Genomic DNA, 18,444 nt, shown 5'->3' with positions numbered 1-18,444 from the left:
AGATAATCCTAAAGCAAGCAAGCAAGCAAAAAACCTCTTCCTTTTTTTCTTTTCTTTGCTGTGGGCAAAGCAGAAATGGGAAATCAAACAATGTAGCCTAAGTGAAAATCTAGCTAATCACCAGGGCATAATTGCCAGTATGAACAGGTATACTTCGTACTGTCTAAGGCAGTGTGTGCATGTTTGCGTGTCTTTTGTTTTTTCTTTTTTCAAACACAATTCAATATTTTGCTAGAGCTCAGTGCTGTAAGATTCAGGTCTCAAGGATGTTATCCTTTTCAGAGTGTGCTTGCAGGAGACTATAGGATATGATGTGTATTTCTCCTACCCCCACAACTCTATATACTCAATTTTCAGGATACGTGGAATATATTAATAAACAACATTTAAACACGTCATTATTTCAGATATTAAGAACCGGGGTTAACTTTTCAGAAGACATTTACTAGGCATAAAATTATCATATGCTTAACAAATAATAAAAAATATAGTTGTCTGTACTCCTACAGAGAAGTTGGCTATTACTCTAACGTGTTGAAATATACATTCAGTATTTAGTGAAGGTAGAGTGTAAAATATTTTGAAGAAAATTTAAGTCTAAATGTTAGAAAATAGTATTTGACTGTGGATGAAAATTGTGTGAATACAAGACATACTCCTCCCTCCCACCTTGTACTTTTAAATCCATTTGTTAATCCCAAGAGAAATCCAGCTATGATTGATGCAAACTGGTAAACAAGAATACACTTTGCAGTCACAGAGAAGGGCATGAATAAAGCTATTAAAACTTTATATTGTACAATCCTAGCAGCCTCACCTCTCCATAATATTAAATATTTATATGTCTAGAATTTTCAATGTGGAAAAGCAGTACTGGCTTCATATATAACCAGAAAAATCTATGACAGGATGTGTTTAACTTTCTGCGTAGGCTACAATTAAAAAATAATATTTAGATATTGCCATTATGTGTGATAACTATCTATGACTATTTATTTAATTTCTGATAGAAATCAGTAAATCCTTTTCACTATGAATAGTTAAGCACAAGGTGACAGTTACTAAAACTGTCTACTGAGCCCTCCTAAATGCTCTGCCATGATGCTATAGGGACACATAGGGTAAATGGTACTGGCACACAATGGCCTACTGATGTAGGCTTGTTTGACATGATCTGCTTGTTTGACCATGGTTCATGGTTGTGACCATGTTTTATTCTTTACCGTTACTGACAGTAATCTTCCATAACAAGTTCTCTTGGTTTTAAACAGTTTTATTTAAAAAGGAGTCTAATACTTGTAAGGACTTGCTCTAGGTATAGATTACAACTGGAGAACCAACCCTGGAGAGACTGAACTAATATTATTATTAATGTTATTATCAATCAGCACAGCTAATCACAGAAGAGAATCTTAGTGATGGTAGGTATTGTACAAAAAAACCCTCAGAAAACAAGATTATATTGCTGGAGAACTGACTAGCTAGACAACTTAAAAAAATGATTGGCTTTCCTTATTATGATCTTGGTTCTTAGTAACAGTGCCGTCCAGACTTCCCTGCTAACAACTACCCAGCTCTTCTGGGAACTGAGTGCTTTCAGTGTAAATAAGAGATTGTATGGTATTTTATGCAAAGGAAGCCTAGTGAATTTTGAAATGAGTTTATGGAAGTGATCTTCCATGCATCTTCTCCTTCTCAAATATCCTCTTCTAGGAGGAAGACTGGCATGCTACAGAATCACAGTCACTCTTTCCTTCCCAGGGTTTGAAACCAATTTCCCAGGTAGTCAATGTTCCTTTGTTTCAACGGATAAATGAGGACACAAACTATGCTGACTACTTCTAGCTTAAAAGAAGCAAGACCAAAACCAACCAAACAAAATAACTGAACACCTTGCTATCATATGTCATATTGCTCTGCAGCATGGTTTTCTAATAGGTTCTGCAATTTCATATCAAAGGACAACTAAAATATGCTGCATATGTCACTACTTCTAATTTCAAACCCCAATGTAATTCCACAGCTATTTTTCTACTTTTCAGCTGGCCACTTCACACTAACACAATTTATTGCTAAATCTAACGTCCTTCTGGTGGGCTACATATTAAGTTTAGACAGACCACCTGATCTCATAACCCCTGAAGGCACAACCCCAAGCTCTATTCTTGATCAATATCCATCACCATTGTGGTACTGTGCTCAGCCTAAATTAACCTGCCTAGCTTGTTAAGAATGCAGTAACAAGAATGCAGTTTACATTCTTTATTAAGTCTTTTATAAATTGCATGAATAGTATACATTTTTTCATCACAAAATGCAAAATAACTTCCAACTGATTAATTGCTCAGCCAGATGAATAGTTCTAATTTTTTTTCATTCTCAACAGCACATGCTGCATATAGCAAAGACTGTTCTGAAACTGAGAAGACGATGTGGTAAAAGAACCTGACTTATTTAAAAGGATTTGTTTTTAAAGCATGCACAGAAGGAATGCTACAGCCACTGAAAAGCTGCTACTATATTATAGGGCTTGTCATTGTATAACTACTTTTGCATTCTAAACCAGACTGAAGTTGCCTTATAAAACACCACAGACCATTCATCCAGCTATATTTAGGTGAATGAGGATCCAGCTTTTATAGCATATATTAATAATGCATTGGAAACATTTGTGCATTGCCTAACAGCACGGATAATTTTTGTTTAATTTGTTTCTATACTATGCTGGTGAAGCACTGAAACAGAGAAAATAAATTCTGGGCTTTCAGGCTTGATTGATTCATCACATTTATGATTTGATAAGGAATATTATACTCAATTAACTGTGTATTTGCAGCTAATTATAAACATTAACTTACAAGTCTGATAACTTCTTATCCCTCCCCATACAATAGTCACAATAAACCCCTTTCAAATACTAATTTTTTTATTCTTTTTTATTGAAAAATGAGAACACATATACTCCTTCCTTTTCAGCACAATCCATGAAAGGGTTCCCAGACAATTTCATATGCTCATGACATACCCGAAGATAAAAAAGGAATGCTGACTGGCTGAGCACACTCTTAGTGCCTCTTCTCTGTGCCACAAGATATGGAACCACAGCTTAACCACAGGCATATTTTCCAAATATATTGTTTTAAAGTCACAATACTCTATATAAACAGGCCTACAGAAGTTTTAGCCTATCTGATTTAAGGGTTCCTACCAACACTTTCCTATACATTGATTTCCTATATATTGATTTATATCTCTGTGTATATCTATCTATCTATCTATCTTTCCTATATATTGATTAACTGTGCTCCATAAGAAGAAGAAAAAAAAGTAATACTTGTGAACAAACCCCCTCTGAAATGAATTAGGATTTTATATATAGTTACCTTTATGGAAAACCCATAACCAGCTTCAGTTAACAACAGCTCATCTTACATCTTGGTTACATATCTGGGACTGAATGCTTCTGATGATATTTACAAGGCCGGGCAGTTTCACTTTTTTCTAACTTCAATCCCCACATGATGGCAAATATGGCAAGCTCCCACACACAACTGATATAGAGATGAACACTACTAATACTAAATATAAGATAAAGCATTTTTCTGGGAAGTCCGATAATCACAGGCTAGCAATACTCAGAATATGAACAATTGCTGCTGTCAAGGACAGGGCTGAGTTAAGCGAACCTGTAGTGTTAGCCAGCACAGCTGGTAGGTACGTGGATTTACAGACTTCAGACCACAGCTCCAATCTTCTTCTGCACCCACACCATAAGAAAGTTGAAGTTCAATCTGTCTCTCAACATGGTTGATTCATAATGCTCACTTGCTATTTTAGGGAACGTTAATGTTTTTTTGTTTTGTTTAAAATCTGTAGGTTCTCCAAATACTGCTTGGTCTCAAACTCCAGTTTTGTGCTCTGGGTTGTGGGTATACCTCAGTTGCCAGACACTCAAAAATACACATTTCAGAAGTAAGAAATGAATACAACTGCCAGCTATTTTCAAGTATTTTTTCAATTCTTTCTTCAGTGACACAAAGAACAGCACTTATGTTCATGCATAGGAGGATGAAAAAAAACAAATCAATATCAGCTTTTACTTGAAGCTTAAGTAATACCAGTTGCAGCATGCATCATCCTTTCAAATTTTATAGTCTATATTTATATACACTTGAGCTGGAGAGATCACTGATATAAGCACAAGACATAAATGACTGCCTTATCTGCTGCATTATGTTATGCTAAAAACCCAAATAACTTACTTTCCTCCATAAAACAGTATTCTAAATATAATTTGTTATTACAAGGTTGAAAAAGCTGCCTCCTCTAATTTTCAGAAACTATCCTAAAATGAATTCATCAGGAGTTGAAAAAGTCTACTGTTGAGCCTTATAGTTATATATATGGAGAACAGACACTTAGAAGAACATAAAAAAAGCACATTTAAAAAGGGTACTACATAATATTCTGTTACAGGCTAATATGATTTCCTCCCAGTGTTCTGTTACAATTTCATGGGCTTTTTTCCAAAGTGTCCCTGTAAACAGTTAGATGTACTATTTCAAAGCTCAAAGACATAAGGACACTGTACAAATAAGGACACTATACTTTATTTGGAATGTCCTGTTCTTAAAATAATATCCTTTTGAGTATATTACTTTACAAACACTAGAAAAATGGCCATTATAAACTTGGGACTTTTTTTTGTTTTCAGTGACACTAAATGTAGTAAATTTTATCAAATGAGTAGAACAAAGCCTCTTTTGAGAGAGTGCCTTACAATCCAATGTTGTTCAGTGGACATAAAGACAAACAAAAATGAAGATACACTGCAGCTAGCTTTGCGTATCTTAAACCCAGGTCCTAATAGTCGTATACCATACTAAAACATAATTCTCACAGGCTAATTAGTCCTGCTAAAAAACATTGAGAAGCAGGGATAATTAATCTCAGTGAATATCATACTAACATGGTTATACAGTTTAAGGACCTAATGTACTATGTTCTTTTTCTCTGGAGACACATTCTTACTGTCTAAAGACCCAGTAATCCCATCATCTTGAAACGGTCAGTCACCACTTCCATTCTAAGTCTCCCAAAGGCACTGTCAGCCAAAGAACTAAATTTTAAATGGAAAAGGAACTGCGATCTGTCTTGTCTTTTCTTGAGAAGATATACAAATAGCACACACCAATTTGACCTTTTAACATCCCATTCGGGAGAGTATCTACTTACTTTTCATCCCAAACATGATCACCTCTGTGGAAGATAACTAGGTTATTTTCAGGGTCCAGAGCCAACCCAGAAACTTGACCTAGTTTGAGGTCTAACTCAGGCCACTCCACAGCCTCTTCGATGTGGAAATCTGACCAAAGAAACAAACAAACAACAGACAGACATTCATGTAGCATATTTATAAAAAAACATGGTTAACTGCCTTTTGGTACAGACTGTTGGGAACTATATGGACATTTTCTCACATGCAGTATTTCCATTAATGCATTGCAACTTAATTCCAAGCATAATTTTATTATAATAAAGCATGCACAAACACTGGCATCCTGCTACATATAGGATGACAGTAACTTCAAAACTGCTTTTGATGCCATTCTTTTCTCCATCTTATAAGGATACAGGTACACAGACTCTATAAGTTTTAGGAACTCTGGGAATATTGGAATAACTCTGTGAATCTTTCTATATTGAAAGATTACAGAAATAAACAACTACTATCCAAAATCAGCAGGCAAATTGAAACATTAACCTATCAGTGTTTTATTAAAAAATGAGTAACAAAGACTATGAATCACTACACGAACTACATATCAGAAGTGTCTGATTCATGACTTTTTTTCAAAAAAGCTTTTAACACTAAGAAAAAAATACAGGGAAGGAAGAAAAACAGCAACAAGAAGCAAATAAAACAGTAATTCTGTGAAGTTTGCCTATGACGTTTCTTACAGCCAACATATGCATTAGTTCTGGATAGTGTTCATATCCTAATCCAAATATTATAGGCATGAATAGGAAATAGATGTCTAAATCTGATGAAAGAGATGAAGAAGGGTAGAATATCTGTCATTGTTTATGCTGTGACACACTGTTTGCAAGAATAAATACTGGATAGTTTTTGAATAACACAAATCTGATTTTCACACTATATCAACAGCACAGGATTTAGCAAGTGAACCACTACTAAAAAGTCAGATACTTGTGTTTGTCTTAAATCGTAAAACTCCTCAATTAAGGGAGACAAATTTAGTTTCAACTTAAAGATTAAAATTAAAAATATAAAAAGATGTTTACTTCAATGTCTGTTTTATGTAAAAATAGACTTACACTGATTAAAGGCATGAACAGTGTAAAATTTGAAAAAGTTGAAGAGCATTGCCTACAAGGATTAATTTCTCACAAAAAGACTGCTTAAATGCCATTTGGAAGAGGTTGGTCTCGGTTGCTCTGGTAGTATTAAGAGACGATTTGAGAACAACATTCTCAAAAATAAAAAATGTAATGGCAAGAAAAATGTCACTAATTCTGATAAAAGAAAAGAACCCCAAATCCTAAAATACCTTCTACATGTTAGGAAACGCAGCACTCTTTCCTTTCAGAAATTAATTTGTTCAGCATAATTCAGGTATTTCTAATATGCAGGCCGTATGTAAGTACGTATAGCCAAACTGAATGTGAATAGAAAGCAATTTATTTGCAGTTCTTAAATTTTCTTATTCTAAATTTTCTTATTCTTAAATTTTCTTCAAATAAATGGCAATGCAATTTATTTATTAATTTATTTATTAAACTGAATCTGTTTCACTAGTATTCAGTGTGTCTGATAGCATCATGCTGTACTTTGCAACTTTCAGTTCACCCAAAGTTTCTGTGTTTTGCTGTGATCCTAAAAACGGACCACTGGGGTACCATCTAGCCAGATGAAACACATATCCCCATTCACAAAGTGCCAGGGCATCAGTGCTTTGAAACAAGGCAGATCACAGGCCTTAACACATAGCACCCAAGGAGTCTGAGAGGGTTCAGATGGAAGTGATCTTCTAATGAAAAGAAAAATGAAAAGAGAAACAATGCCCAAAATCTTCAGGTCACCTGTGCAACCCAGCTGTTCTGCTAAGCATACCCCCCCTTTCTATTTCACTTGGAAGAGATGTAGTCTGAGGAGTAACAGCAAGGATGGGGTGGAGGGAAAACCATTTTCTACAATCTACACAGGGGAAAGATAAAACCAGTGCTGAAAACCTACCACAGGCTAGGAGATACTTTACCTTTGTAGTTTTAGATACCATAGCTAGAGTAGGTGACAGAGAAACTCTTTAGGCTAACACAAACCTAAGACAAACCTAAGGCAATCAGTAACTGTAGTGAATCCAAGACAGTAATCAAAAACTTCTAAAACAAGAAATTCCACTCTGTAGCAATTTTAGCTGAACAAAAGTTCCAAGCTAAAAGAAAAGCCATTAAGAAAAAAATGATACATATTTATACTTCTGTACAGTTCAGTTGGTCACAGCAGGTGCAGTACCAGGTATAGTCATGCACATTAGCATTTTGAAAGGAATAAAAGGATGGAAATCCAGTGTCTGCTTCCTCACTTGCTCATCCCATATCAGTCTAAGTTAACTAGCAGAAAACTTGTGTACGTTTAATGTTACAATGCCCCTTGGCCTCTGAGCCTTTTCCAAAAAAGCTAGAAAAATTAAAAGGCTAAACATAGAAAGCCTAAATTTTGGCTTCTGTAAAATTCAGTCGCTCAAAAGGCATGTAATATAAAATACAAAATGTTTATACTTACACTTAAAGGACTAAAAGATTTCTGATGGATCAAAACAATAAAATGAATGTACAGGGAAATACTGTCTAATCACAAGAACTCCAGCCTCTACACAACCTTTAGATTTTCTCATACTTTTCCAAAATTGGTTTTTATTTTTATCTTTTCTTTTCCCTTTGAAAGTTTCATACTGGAAGTCCTTTGATGCAGGTTTATCTTAAGGCAACTAGCTTTTTACAAAAACTTACTAAATTTACACTTTATTTGTCTAAGACTGATTATTAATTCCCTACAAAACTAAGTGGTCCATGGAACAGTTACACACGAAACCAAAGAAAATTACTTTTCTCCATTAAAATAATTTACAATTACTTTTAAAAAATAATATAATCACCAGTTTTGTTGTAAATGAGATTTCTAAACTAAGTACCAGATCTTCTGCCTTGTAATTTAGAGTAATTCCTTTAATCAATAAAACTATAAAGAATTACATAGATTTGGAACATGCAAATCAGCCTCTAATGTCTCTACAAGTGAAAGAATAAAACCTTATTTACAGGCAAAATTGCACTTTACTGTCCAGAAATCCATGAAGCTCTTGCTAGCTTTTAACATTACAAATTTTAGTTACGTTGCATTTACTCTCTGCCATCAGAGTAGTCATTTAAATCTTGACAAATATAAGTAAGTACTGCACAAAGCAGTTTTAAAAATTGGAAAATTACAGTTTGCCTTAATTAGGAGGTATAATAGTACTGTTTGCAGCAATGTTGAACAACCTGACTGATTAGTGATCATTCTCGGGGTAATAAGATAACAACAGTGCAAGAAGAGCAGTAGCATAAAGTTATAAACATAACTTTTATAACAACTTTACTTAACATATTCGTCACTAGCTATTTCAGACCAGTTACATATTTAAAATTGGAATATTTGCAAGACTAAAAATATTAAATTATTTTAATTCTGGTAATTTTTAAACAGTTAAATGAAATGAATTTAACAGCACTCGGCAACCCAGTAAGAAATACTGAGAATTTTTTAAAATTCAATATAGTGAAGAATTGTATGAAAGGTGCAAATTTTTTTATTAAATTAAGACAAGTTTAAACACTTTATGTTCCACTTCTTCCTCTGAAGAGGAAAATTCTGTTATAGAAGGTTCTGTTTTTCTAATACATAAATACTACCCAAACCAGAAACTAAACATCTGCTTAAAGATTTTATTGCTATAAGTTCTTTTGCCAAAAGATGGCGCTGACAGCTTCTGCAGTTCAGAATTTCTGTAGTTAGCGGTATCACAAACGTTAAAAAAAATCAATGCTAATTAAGATCATTTCAGTTTTCCTTTTTGCTGTAACTCAAAATTGTCATTTGAAAGTCCATTTATTCATTAGTCCTCCACCAACAAATTCCCCCAAAATGAATATATAGCTACTAAAGTAGCCGAGCAAATGCTTTCTGTAGTTAGAATTCATGCCATATGGTGTGCCAACTAAGCCATTTATTCAGTTCACTGACACTCCCTCCTCTTGATCAGTTAAAACAGAAAGGAATTTTCTTTTTTGCCCTCTACACACCACATGCTATTAGTCTGAAGTGAACAAACTGGTTTTGCAGAAATGCTACACACACTGCTCTTCCAAGCATTTAATTCCACTGTCGCTTATGGAATTATTTAAGATTTACACTTATGTCAGCCACATGGTAACATCCCACCTGTTTCTTGCCCCTGTGCCAGTAACCTGACAGGCTCTCATTTAACTGACTAGCATAACATAACATTGGAAAATCCTCATCTTTGGTTTTCTGTTAAATACAAACACAGACTTTTGCTGAATTTGAATACTATAACAGAATGTCACATAAGCGGAGACGATACATGTTAACATTTTGAACTGAAATAAGAATAAAATGGATGATGAATGATGTATATTTGTGTACAACAGTACTTGGAAACGTCAAGCTGGCTGGTTGCAACATAAAAGCAAGCATGTGCTGGTACAGGTTACGCATAGAGATGACTTTCATGCATACATACCAGTTTCTTTTATGAGATACTCGTTACATGCTGCATTATCTGGCTTTCCACATTAGCGAGTAAGACTAAGCACAATCAATATCACAGAGACCAAAATGCAAGTAAAACAAACATAATACTTCCATGGTTTCTGCTGTCATAGAAACCTGAAGGGAATGAATTATAATCCTAGTATAGTAAAACAGCCTGTCCAAGAATATGTGGATAGCCAAGCCCAATTTGAAATAAATATGCAGAAAATTTTACTTCTCAAGAATTTTGAGGATTAATTACCACTCTTTATGAATGATAGAAAAAAGTCCGATAGAATTACAGCAATAAATTTTATAAAATCTTGTATCTGACAAACCAAGGTAATCAGAAAACTCATAAAATGCATCGATTATCCCAGTGACCGTTTTATAGTAGTTACTTGTATTACGAAAATTCTTCACTTCCCATGACTACTATATCCTGTGTTTACCTTGTTTTAGAATAATTGATATCAAATTATTAAATAAAAGTCTTGAGCGTGGAAAAAATACTCTATGTTCCAAAAAGTACTGGTATTGTGCCATTGGTATACATTCTTTCTTTACATGTAGAGGGGAAAGGACCCCTCTGAAATACCTCTAAAATAGAGGGAGACCATCTCCATAATTAGGAAAACTGTCATGTAAAATATTTCCAAGCATCAATCGATATTCCCTTCAGATTTTGCTAATGTGGATCACAGCTCTTACATTGCATTTCATTGTATAAAATTAACCCCTAACCCACCTCCTGTATGTTCTTTTTCCCAGCTTCCCTCACCATGTTTACGCTGTTGTAAAGAGAAATGTCTGTTCTCTGGTGGCCTCAAGGTAGACTCTAGTCTGTGAAATTTGTGAATTCTGTCTCTGACAAGAATAGTATTGTCCCTCTCATCATGACTTGTGATCTCTCTGGCAAGATCCTTCTTTTGGACTACATTAGCAATCTCAGCTACAAGATCTGATTCTGCCTTTTCTGTAGGGTTATGCTTATGCATATGTACATCTTCCCTTTCTCCTAGCAGCTTGGAAAGCAGTGAATAGAAATCACCTGTACAGAAAAGAGAAAAGATAAGAGGAAAGGAAGGAAAAAACAATTATAACAGATCATGTAGTTTTAGAAAGCTTCAGCAAAGTATATTGTGACAAAATTATTCAAACAGTCATTGTCAAAAGTAGTATAAAAGGGAACTGTTTCAGCCTTGGGAATTGAATGACCCGAGTCTCTGATATGAAAAGATAACGTCGAATCTTTATCAACTTTAATTTACATATAAATGTCCACTTTTACCTGACACTCTGGCATTAAAAAATCATCACCTCTGCAACATGTTCTTGGGAAAAAGAAAAAGAAAAAGAAAAGGAAAAAGAAAAAGAAATAGAAAAAGAAAAAGAGAAAAAAGTGTGCAAATTTCAGAAAAATAATATTTATGATGGAATTATCTGAATTTGCCAGGCTACTGCAGACTTACTCTATTTTTATAAAACAAAGAGGTAGAAATTCTACAGTTTTATCAATTTGTTCACTTATAAAGACAATAATAGACAGTCATGATGCATTTCAAAATATATTTATTTGAAATCTGTCATCGCATAAGAAGCTTAGGCTGTAAGAAAACAAACTTTCACATTTGCAGGCAGATTCCATAGAGCATACTGTGGAAAGAAGACACACAAGTAAAACAGAGTGATCCATTAAATTTTCATTTAGTAATTCAGTCTGGGTCCTGTCCCTCCTCTTCCTCCAAACAGTAACACCCCTTAGTCACAACATCATCTGGCAACACAGGAAACAGTATTTTCTCAAGCTGCTTGCTAGCAACACAGTTATCACTATAGCCTTCTTAGACATCAACAAGCATTTCAGTAAATTCCAGAACAATCACTCAAAGCAAACAACCAAAAATTAGGTATGTAAATTCCAGAACCACAACTTTCTTCACAAAACATTCAGACCACCTAAACAGGTTTTGAAGAAGTTCAATTCTTTTTGCAGGGTTAAATAAAGTGATGACATGACGACAAGTATATCCCTCTCCTGGGATTCTCTGCTAAGCACCAGGTACCCAACTTGTTAGAATTTATTAACCAAATATCTTGGCTGCCTGAAACTATTATCAGTTCTGTAAAATACAACTGCACCATTTGAGTGGAAAGAGACATCCAATATGCTTTAAGATTTAATGCAAGTAGGTATACTTCTATTTCATTTTAAGTACAAATAACTCATAATTAAGAATCTGTATTATTTTATGACAGGCTATATAAGACATTTTTTAGAAAAGCAAAACTATAACTAATGAAGCTTTCACCAAAAAACCCCACCTAGAACCAGAAACCATCACTTGCAGCCTGGGACAGAAGAAATTAAGTCTTTTGGAAATGATCCTAAAAGGATCTGTCATGTTTATAAACAGTCCTAGTTCAATGATTTTGCATAGGATTCCATTCCTTGGCCTTGGAAATGAAATATCCCAGATTAAATCTTCTGTCAGAAAATAATCACTGAAGTAACAGGGCCAATCTCAATGATATGAACAAAGCAAATTAGATAAGAGAAAAAATTGTTAAGCTATATAACAAATATGAATTATTTGCTTCAAATACAATTGTGAAGCTAGAATGCTTCATAATACCTGTCATTCAACTAGTCCAACTCCTGATCCAGAACAAATCCAAATATTCAAAAAGTATGATATAATATAAGTTTTGGATACAAGCCATGTTTATTCTGAGAAAGGGTTATAATTACATTAATCAGGTTCAGTAGTCTCTACTTAAAGCATCCAAAAATTAGTGCTGATGTAGAAACACATCTGGAATTTCCTTTACTTAGGGAACATTTGGTATTATAATACGCTCCTTTGGCCTAAACTATATTTTTGCATCATTTTAAAAATTAAACAAAGTTTTTATGAATAAATGTTTTGGTTTTATGCATGGCTGAAGACCCACAGATGAGCAAAGCCCACTGACTTCTCTATATGCAATCATTTCCAACGGAGAGGTCTGAATGGTAAAAGCAGTGTTCTGCCTAATGTAACTGTGAAAAGTCTCCCTAAACCAGCAAGTCTGGTGCTATTTTAAACTGCAGACCTTTTTAAAATGCAGTTGCCCAGTGCACTCTTTCCGAGTTCTGTATCAACAGTCTGGTCAATTTACTTCTAATTCTTGGTCACAAAAAGAACAACATGCTACAGTTTGTATAAAGGTTTCAGATCCCTAACTCACAACTCATACGCTCATTCTATTTGAACAATGAAGTTTGCCAGCTTCCTACTTCAGCCAAAGACATCGCATTCTACCTCTGTTGTGCAATGGCTGCCACAGAATAATTAACTGACCCTCTAAAACAAATATTGGTTGTTGATTTAAAAAACCAACCAAACAAAAAAGTGCTTCAGTTTACCTGTCTGAAATATCCTTCTCTTACTACAAAAGAAACTGCTACGAGACAGGACTCAGTGGAGGACAAGAATAAAAGACAGCAGGGGAATCCAACTTAAAAACAATAAAAGCCCAGGAAACAATTTTTAGGACAAAGTGCTTTCATAGAAAATTGCAATGGTCTTTATGGGAGCTATTAGTCAGGGACTCAATTCCAAGTAGGTTGATCAGTTTTAGTTTTCTCCTAGCACTGAACGTATGATCAAAAGATATATGAGGAACTTACAAGCAGCGGAGTACTGAGTAAGGTGGTTTGAGTAAGTCACTATCAGTGGCTATAGATGAGATATTTTCCAAGCTGAGCTTGTCCTATTAGTGCTTTCATTAAGCAGGGGTGTTGTAACCACAACAGTTAAGAATATTTAGGAACTGACTGAATGTATGAAAAAAGGTGTGCCTCAGAGAGTGAAAGTGGTCTGAAGTGTAGCTGTTCTGAATCTGTGATCTTTACCTTAAGTAAATGTGTTTGAGAAAATGCATATGAAATCTCTACACCTTAAGTTCAGAAGACATCCATGAAGCCTACGTATCTGCCCAGTATCTCCATATGCTTGGCACAAACAGCAGGTTGAAGTCTTCTGTCAATTCCTTGGCATCTTGACAACACTCAGAGTATTTACAAAGCAGAAAAGATGTGTGCAGATGTGAAAGAGAAGAATTGAAGTTTCCTGATTACTCAGTGCATGCAACTGTTCCCTAGACTCCACACATTGAATGGAGGTCCCATATTATTTCGGACCAACTTTTTTCAGCTTTGTGATCCCCAGGCAGATTCCAATAAATTTGTAAGCAGCATATTTTTAAGTAGTTCAGAATTCACTACAGATAACTAGCAAAAAGCAGACTCATGTCGTTTCTGATTAACAGTTGCTCTCTGCAAATCAATATCCAGCAAACACCAAAGCACAATCTCATGTTGCTGCTTTACAGCTGTCTTGTACTAGCTAGAACAGTTGCAGGATGTTGCTTTCCTGAAGATACTCAGTGGGAAAGGAACACCAGCAAGATGCACTATGTTGTTTGGTCTTGTTTGAGATGAGACAGCCTGGCCTTTAGAATGCCTGGGTATGACTAAAAGAAGACATGGGTGAATGAACAACTTGCTCTTGTTGAAATAACTGAAGTCTAGCAGTGCAGTCTCAGGGAAGCTGACTGATTAGGTTTGTTTCACAGAGGATACTTACATGCACTTCTTGTGTAAGCTATCAGGACACTTCCCTCTATGTAATACAGTAAAAGATGACTGGCTACAAATACCTAGAGTTTATTCTATTCTGGAGGAAGCGATAGCTGTCAAGATCAACATCTCCAGAATGAAACAATGCACAAGCATACTTCAGTAACCTTAAAATTAATTACTATAGTGGTTCTACACTAGGAAAATTCTTTTACCAAACCGTGTTTTGGAAAACAGTCATACACACAAATAAAGTCTTAATATTGGAAACTCCACTGCAACCCGTGAGCTGAACCTCACCTGATCTCAATAAAAGACCAGATTAGTTTAAGGTTAATAAAACAGCTTAGTATATTGACCACCAAGGTCTGGGTAGAATCCCAATGGTGTTGAACTATCCATGTCTAAAAATAGTCCTTTGTTTTCAGTGCTAGAGCAAGATTTCCCCAACTCTGCAGCAAGCAGTCACTGTCCATGGTGCTTATGCAGTACACCATTATGCTGTTGGAAGTACCAATTTTCAGTCTGGATGAAGTATCTAGCCGTGTTGCTGCAGGATCAAGCTATGAGACAGATGGAAAGTTCAGCCATAGTAAGCCTGTCCATGGAGTTTGAATGTGTAGCTGTTAAGATACATATGTGAAAATTCATTTTATTGCATTTTAGAAAAAAGGCAAGAACACCCTGGTGGTGCCTGAGAATTCTCATCTCCAGAATATGTATTTGTGTCATAATGCCTGTACAGTTTCACAGAGACAGTTCAGATAGGCTCCCCAGTCTGTAACTGGCTTTCCAGACTTTTGTTAGGAATCAGACTGAACAGGATTTAAAACACAAAGCCACTACTGCGGCCTTCTGACAAAATGATGTCTTACCAGGAAATAACCAGAACACAGGGATCAAGAGCAAAAATCTAGCAAGCAGTCCTCTGTGTTGATGGGACTGGTACTGCAAAGTTTATCTGTGTGTTGCTGGAGCTCAGCTGGGGTGAACGTTTGAACGTTTGTATTGAAATTCTCCTCTTCTTGAGCATGTCTGATTTGACATGAAGACAGTATATTGGTCTCTCCAAACTCATGTCTCAGTCCTACTATGATTGTAGTAAGAGACAAGTTTTCATAGTTGACTTTGGGTTTCATAATTATCTCTGAATAAAATGGAGTGTATTCTGAGAGTGCATGTTTCTCTCTTAGCAGGATGTGCTTCTGTTTAGCGTGTTCATCTAGCAAAAATAGTCAGTGCCTTGCCTTTTGAGAAGTGCTGAAATCAGGGTCCAAATGATATGTACTCCAACTATGACTTCGCCTCATCTTAAATCTCAGATAGTATCTACGTAATATGTTAAGAGTCATATCAGAGAATGTCTACTTCAGCTGAAGAACTACCTTCCAAATAAATTTGGCTGCAAGTATCACCTTCAGGACTGTGCCATCATGAGTAAATGCCTTCCAAATAAACATTTATCAAAATCAAAAGTTTAATTTTCTTTGCCTTCTTTGGCTCCTAGATGAAGCTACTAAGGTCATTCTAACAGGCATACATAAGATAACATTACTGGTAGAAAAGAAGAGGAGAAAGGCATGAAAAGACATTGCAGAAGTGAACAAAATCTAATGTCTATTTATTTGAAGTGACATTGGACACAATTTGCCATAATAGGGCAAAACAACTTTCAAAATGGCTTCTAGCCTGCTATTATTTTTCATGCAAGTTCTACCACACCGATAATCTGTTGCTTTGATGAAAGACTTGGAGATTCCTGAGAACTAAAAATTATTAAGTAAGGCTGTTTTCTCTTTGAAGGGATTTGAGTGGCTGGGAAAAAGAGGCATAGATATGAGGAAGTGAAAAGGGTTAAGCTGCTCTAGAGATTCTTGGTCACCATCACTGTGCCCTAAGTGGATAGCATAGCCAAACTGACATGTTTGAAGAACACAAACTGTATCTGCCCTCAAGGCATTTCTAAGCAGCTTACAGAGCTAAAAAAATATGGAAGAAAAGATTAAAAAATAATATCATTAGCTGTTTCCCTCTATGTCTGCATATCCCTAAGAAGGGCTATTAAAATGTAAATGCACTTTGGTTTTAATCCATTGTTTCTTTTTTTTCTTCAACTGTCAAAATGTTTTAACGTACATGTTTTGAGAGTCCAAGCATAGTTTATAAAATCACTAAGTTAAGGGAGTTTGTAACTGTAAAAGAGAGTGTTAAAGGTAAGATCAAGTATGAAAGAAGATGAAAGAATCTTCACTGAGGAATACATTTTGTTACAAAAGTGTGTTCTTCACCAACAAATCAGAACCTGAGACTCAAAACCCAAGCTGGTTGCAGTTTCCTAATTGCCCTATTCTTTCCTTTCCTTCATGACCAGTAATAAGTTCCTGACAAGCACCAATCATTTTGTTACAATAAAAATATATTTATCAGCTACTGCTAAATGCCTAGCAATAAACACAATGGTTTTGCTACATAGGACTTTGCTGTGCTTATTCAGATATATTGCACACATTTGTAATTCAGGCACATGGTGTGCCAGTTCCACCTCAAATTTCTATTTCATGCAGCACATACTTGTAAATACATTTCTTCTCACAAAATCAGATATATGAGACTATGTTTATTAAAAAGTAGTTCTGCTATCTTCAATTTATTTCTTTCAAGCATCATCATGCTTTAGTTTAAAAAAAGACATGAAAATTATAAATATGGAAAACATGTTGCCTATAATAATAAATAATAATAATAATAAAAAATTTCTGGTGTGTTTTATATTTGTGCTATGCCTTGGATCTTTTCTCTGAACTTTTCCTGTGCTAATATAATGTCCACTTTCCATTTCTTCAGACATGTTAATGATATTATAAGCAGTTTTTGCAGTTGTTCATTGATAAGTAGTCTTTTACATTACAGAAAATACCTAGGGAAAGTCCCTCTATAATTTTAAGAACCAGAGAACGTAAACCAGGCGTCAAACAGTGAAGACTGAAACATTAAAGTTAAAATGTCTTCTTTCCACGTGCTGGTTTTGTCTGGGATAGAGTTAATTTTCTTCATAGTAGCCAGTATGGGGCTATGTTTTGGATTTGTGCTGAAAACAATGTTGATAATACAGGGATGCTTTTGTTACTGCTGAGCAGTGCTTACACAAAGTCAAGGCCTTCTCTGCTTCTCACACCACCCCACCAGTGAGTATGCTGGGGGGGGCACAAGAAGTTCGGAGGGGACACAGCTGGGACAGCTGACCCCAACCGACCAAAGGGATATTCCATACCATGTGACATCATGCTCAGCATACAAAGCTGGGGGAAGAAGAAGGAAGGGAGGACGTTTGGAATGATGGCGTTTGTCTTCCCAAGTAACCATTACGCATGATGGAGCCCTGCTTTCCTGGAGATGGCTGAACTCCTGCCTGCCAATTGGAAGGAGTGAATGAATTCCTTGTTTTGCTTTGCTTGCGCATGCAGCTTTTGCTTTACCTATTAAACTGTCTTTATCTCAACCCATGAGTTTTCTCACTTTTACCCTTCTGATTCTCTCCCCCATCCCACTGGAGGGGGGGAGTGAGTGAGCAGCTGTGTGGTGCTTAGTTGCTGGCTGGGGTTAACCCATGACAGTCCTTTTTGGTGCCCAGTGTGGGGCTCGAAGTTTTTGAGATAATGACAGGTTTGACTGGAATGCGCTAGATCGAATTTATAGCTGTTATTGCTGTTTAGCTATTAATTGGTAGGCTCCTCTGTTTGCCATAGGCCTTGCCTTCTTTACTGTATATTAGAGTCTAGTGCTCATTAGCGGCTGCTTTTTACTTTCGCTGCTTGCTGTACTGCTAATCGTCTTACTCTGCTGTGCCTGGGAACATTTTGATAACAGCAATAGCCATGCGCTGCTGTTTCTGTGCTGCTGTACAGGACAGGCTGGAACTCCAGTGTGAACCCAAGTTGAAGAGACTGTGACCTGTGGATGAGTCCACACGGGAGCAGGTACA

At 35.8% G+C, this 18,444-nt stretch overlaps 1 protein-coding gene across 5 annotated transcripts in view; it reads right to left on the bottom strand.

The window, feature by feature from the left end:
• The window catches only part of PAM (peptidylglycine alpha-amidating monooxygenase), a 139,447-nt gene that overhangs the window by 16,828 nt on the left and 104,175 nt on the right, over positions 1 to 18,444 (bottom strand). For 4 of the 5 annotated variants that reach the window (XM_072860181.1, XM_072860180.1, XM_072860178.1 and 1 more), the window contains exon 15: positions 5,236 to 5,365. In XM_072860181.1, the coding sequence (XP_072716282.1) occupies positions 5,236 to 5,365 (130 nt within the window). Of the gene's footprint in view, positions 1 to 5,235; positions 5,366 to 10,586; positions 10,890 to 18,444 lie in introns of all 5 variants that reach the window. The other variant, XM_072860182.1, reaches the window with a different exon arrangement.

Source organism: Ciconia boyciana, chromosome 4 (genome assembly GCF_034638445.1).
Source record: "Ciconia boyciana chromosome 4, ASM3463844v1, whole genome shotgun sequence".
NCBI lineage: Eukaryota > Metazoa > Chordata > Aves > Ciconiiformes > Ciconiidae > Ciconia > Ciconia boyciana.
The sequence above is the reverse complement of the archived record's forward strand: the minus strand, read 5'-3'. Positions and strand labels throughout refer to the sequence as shown.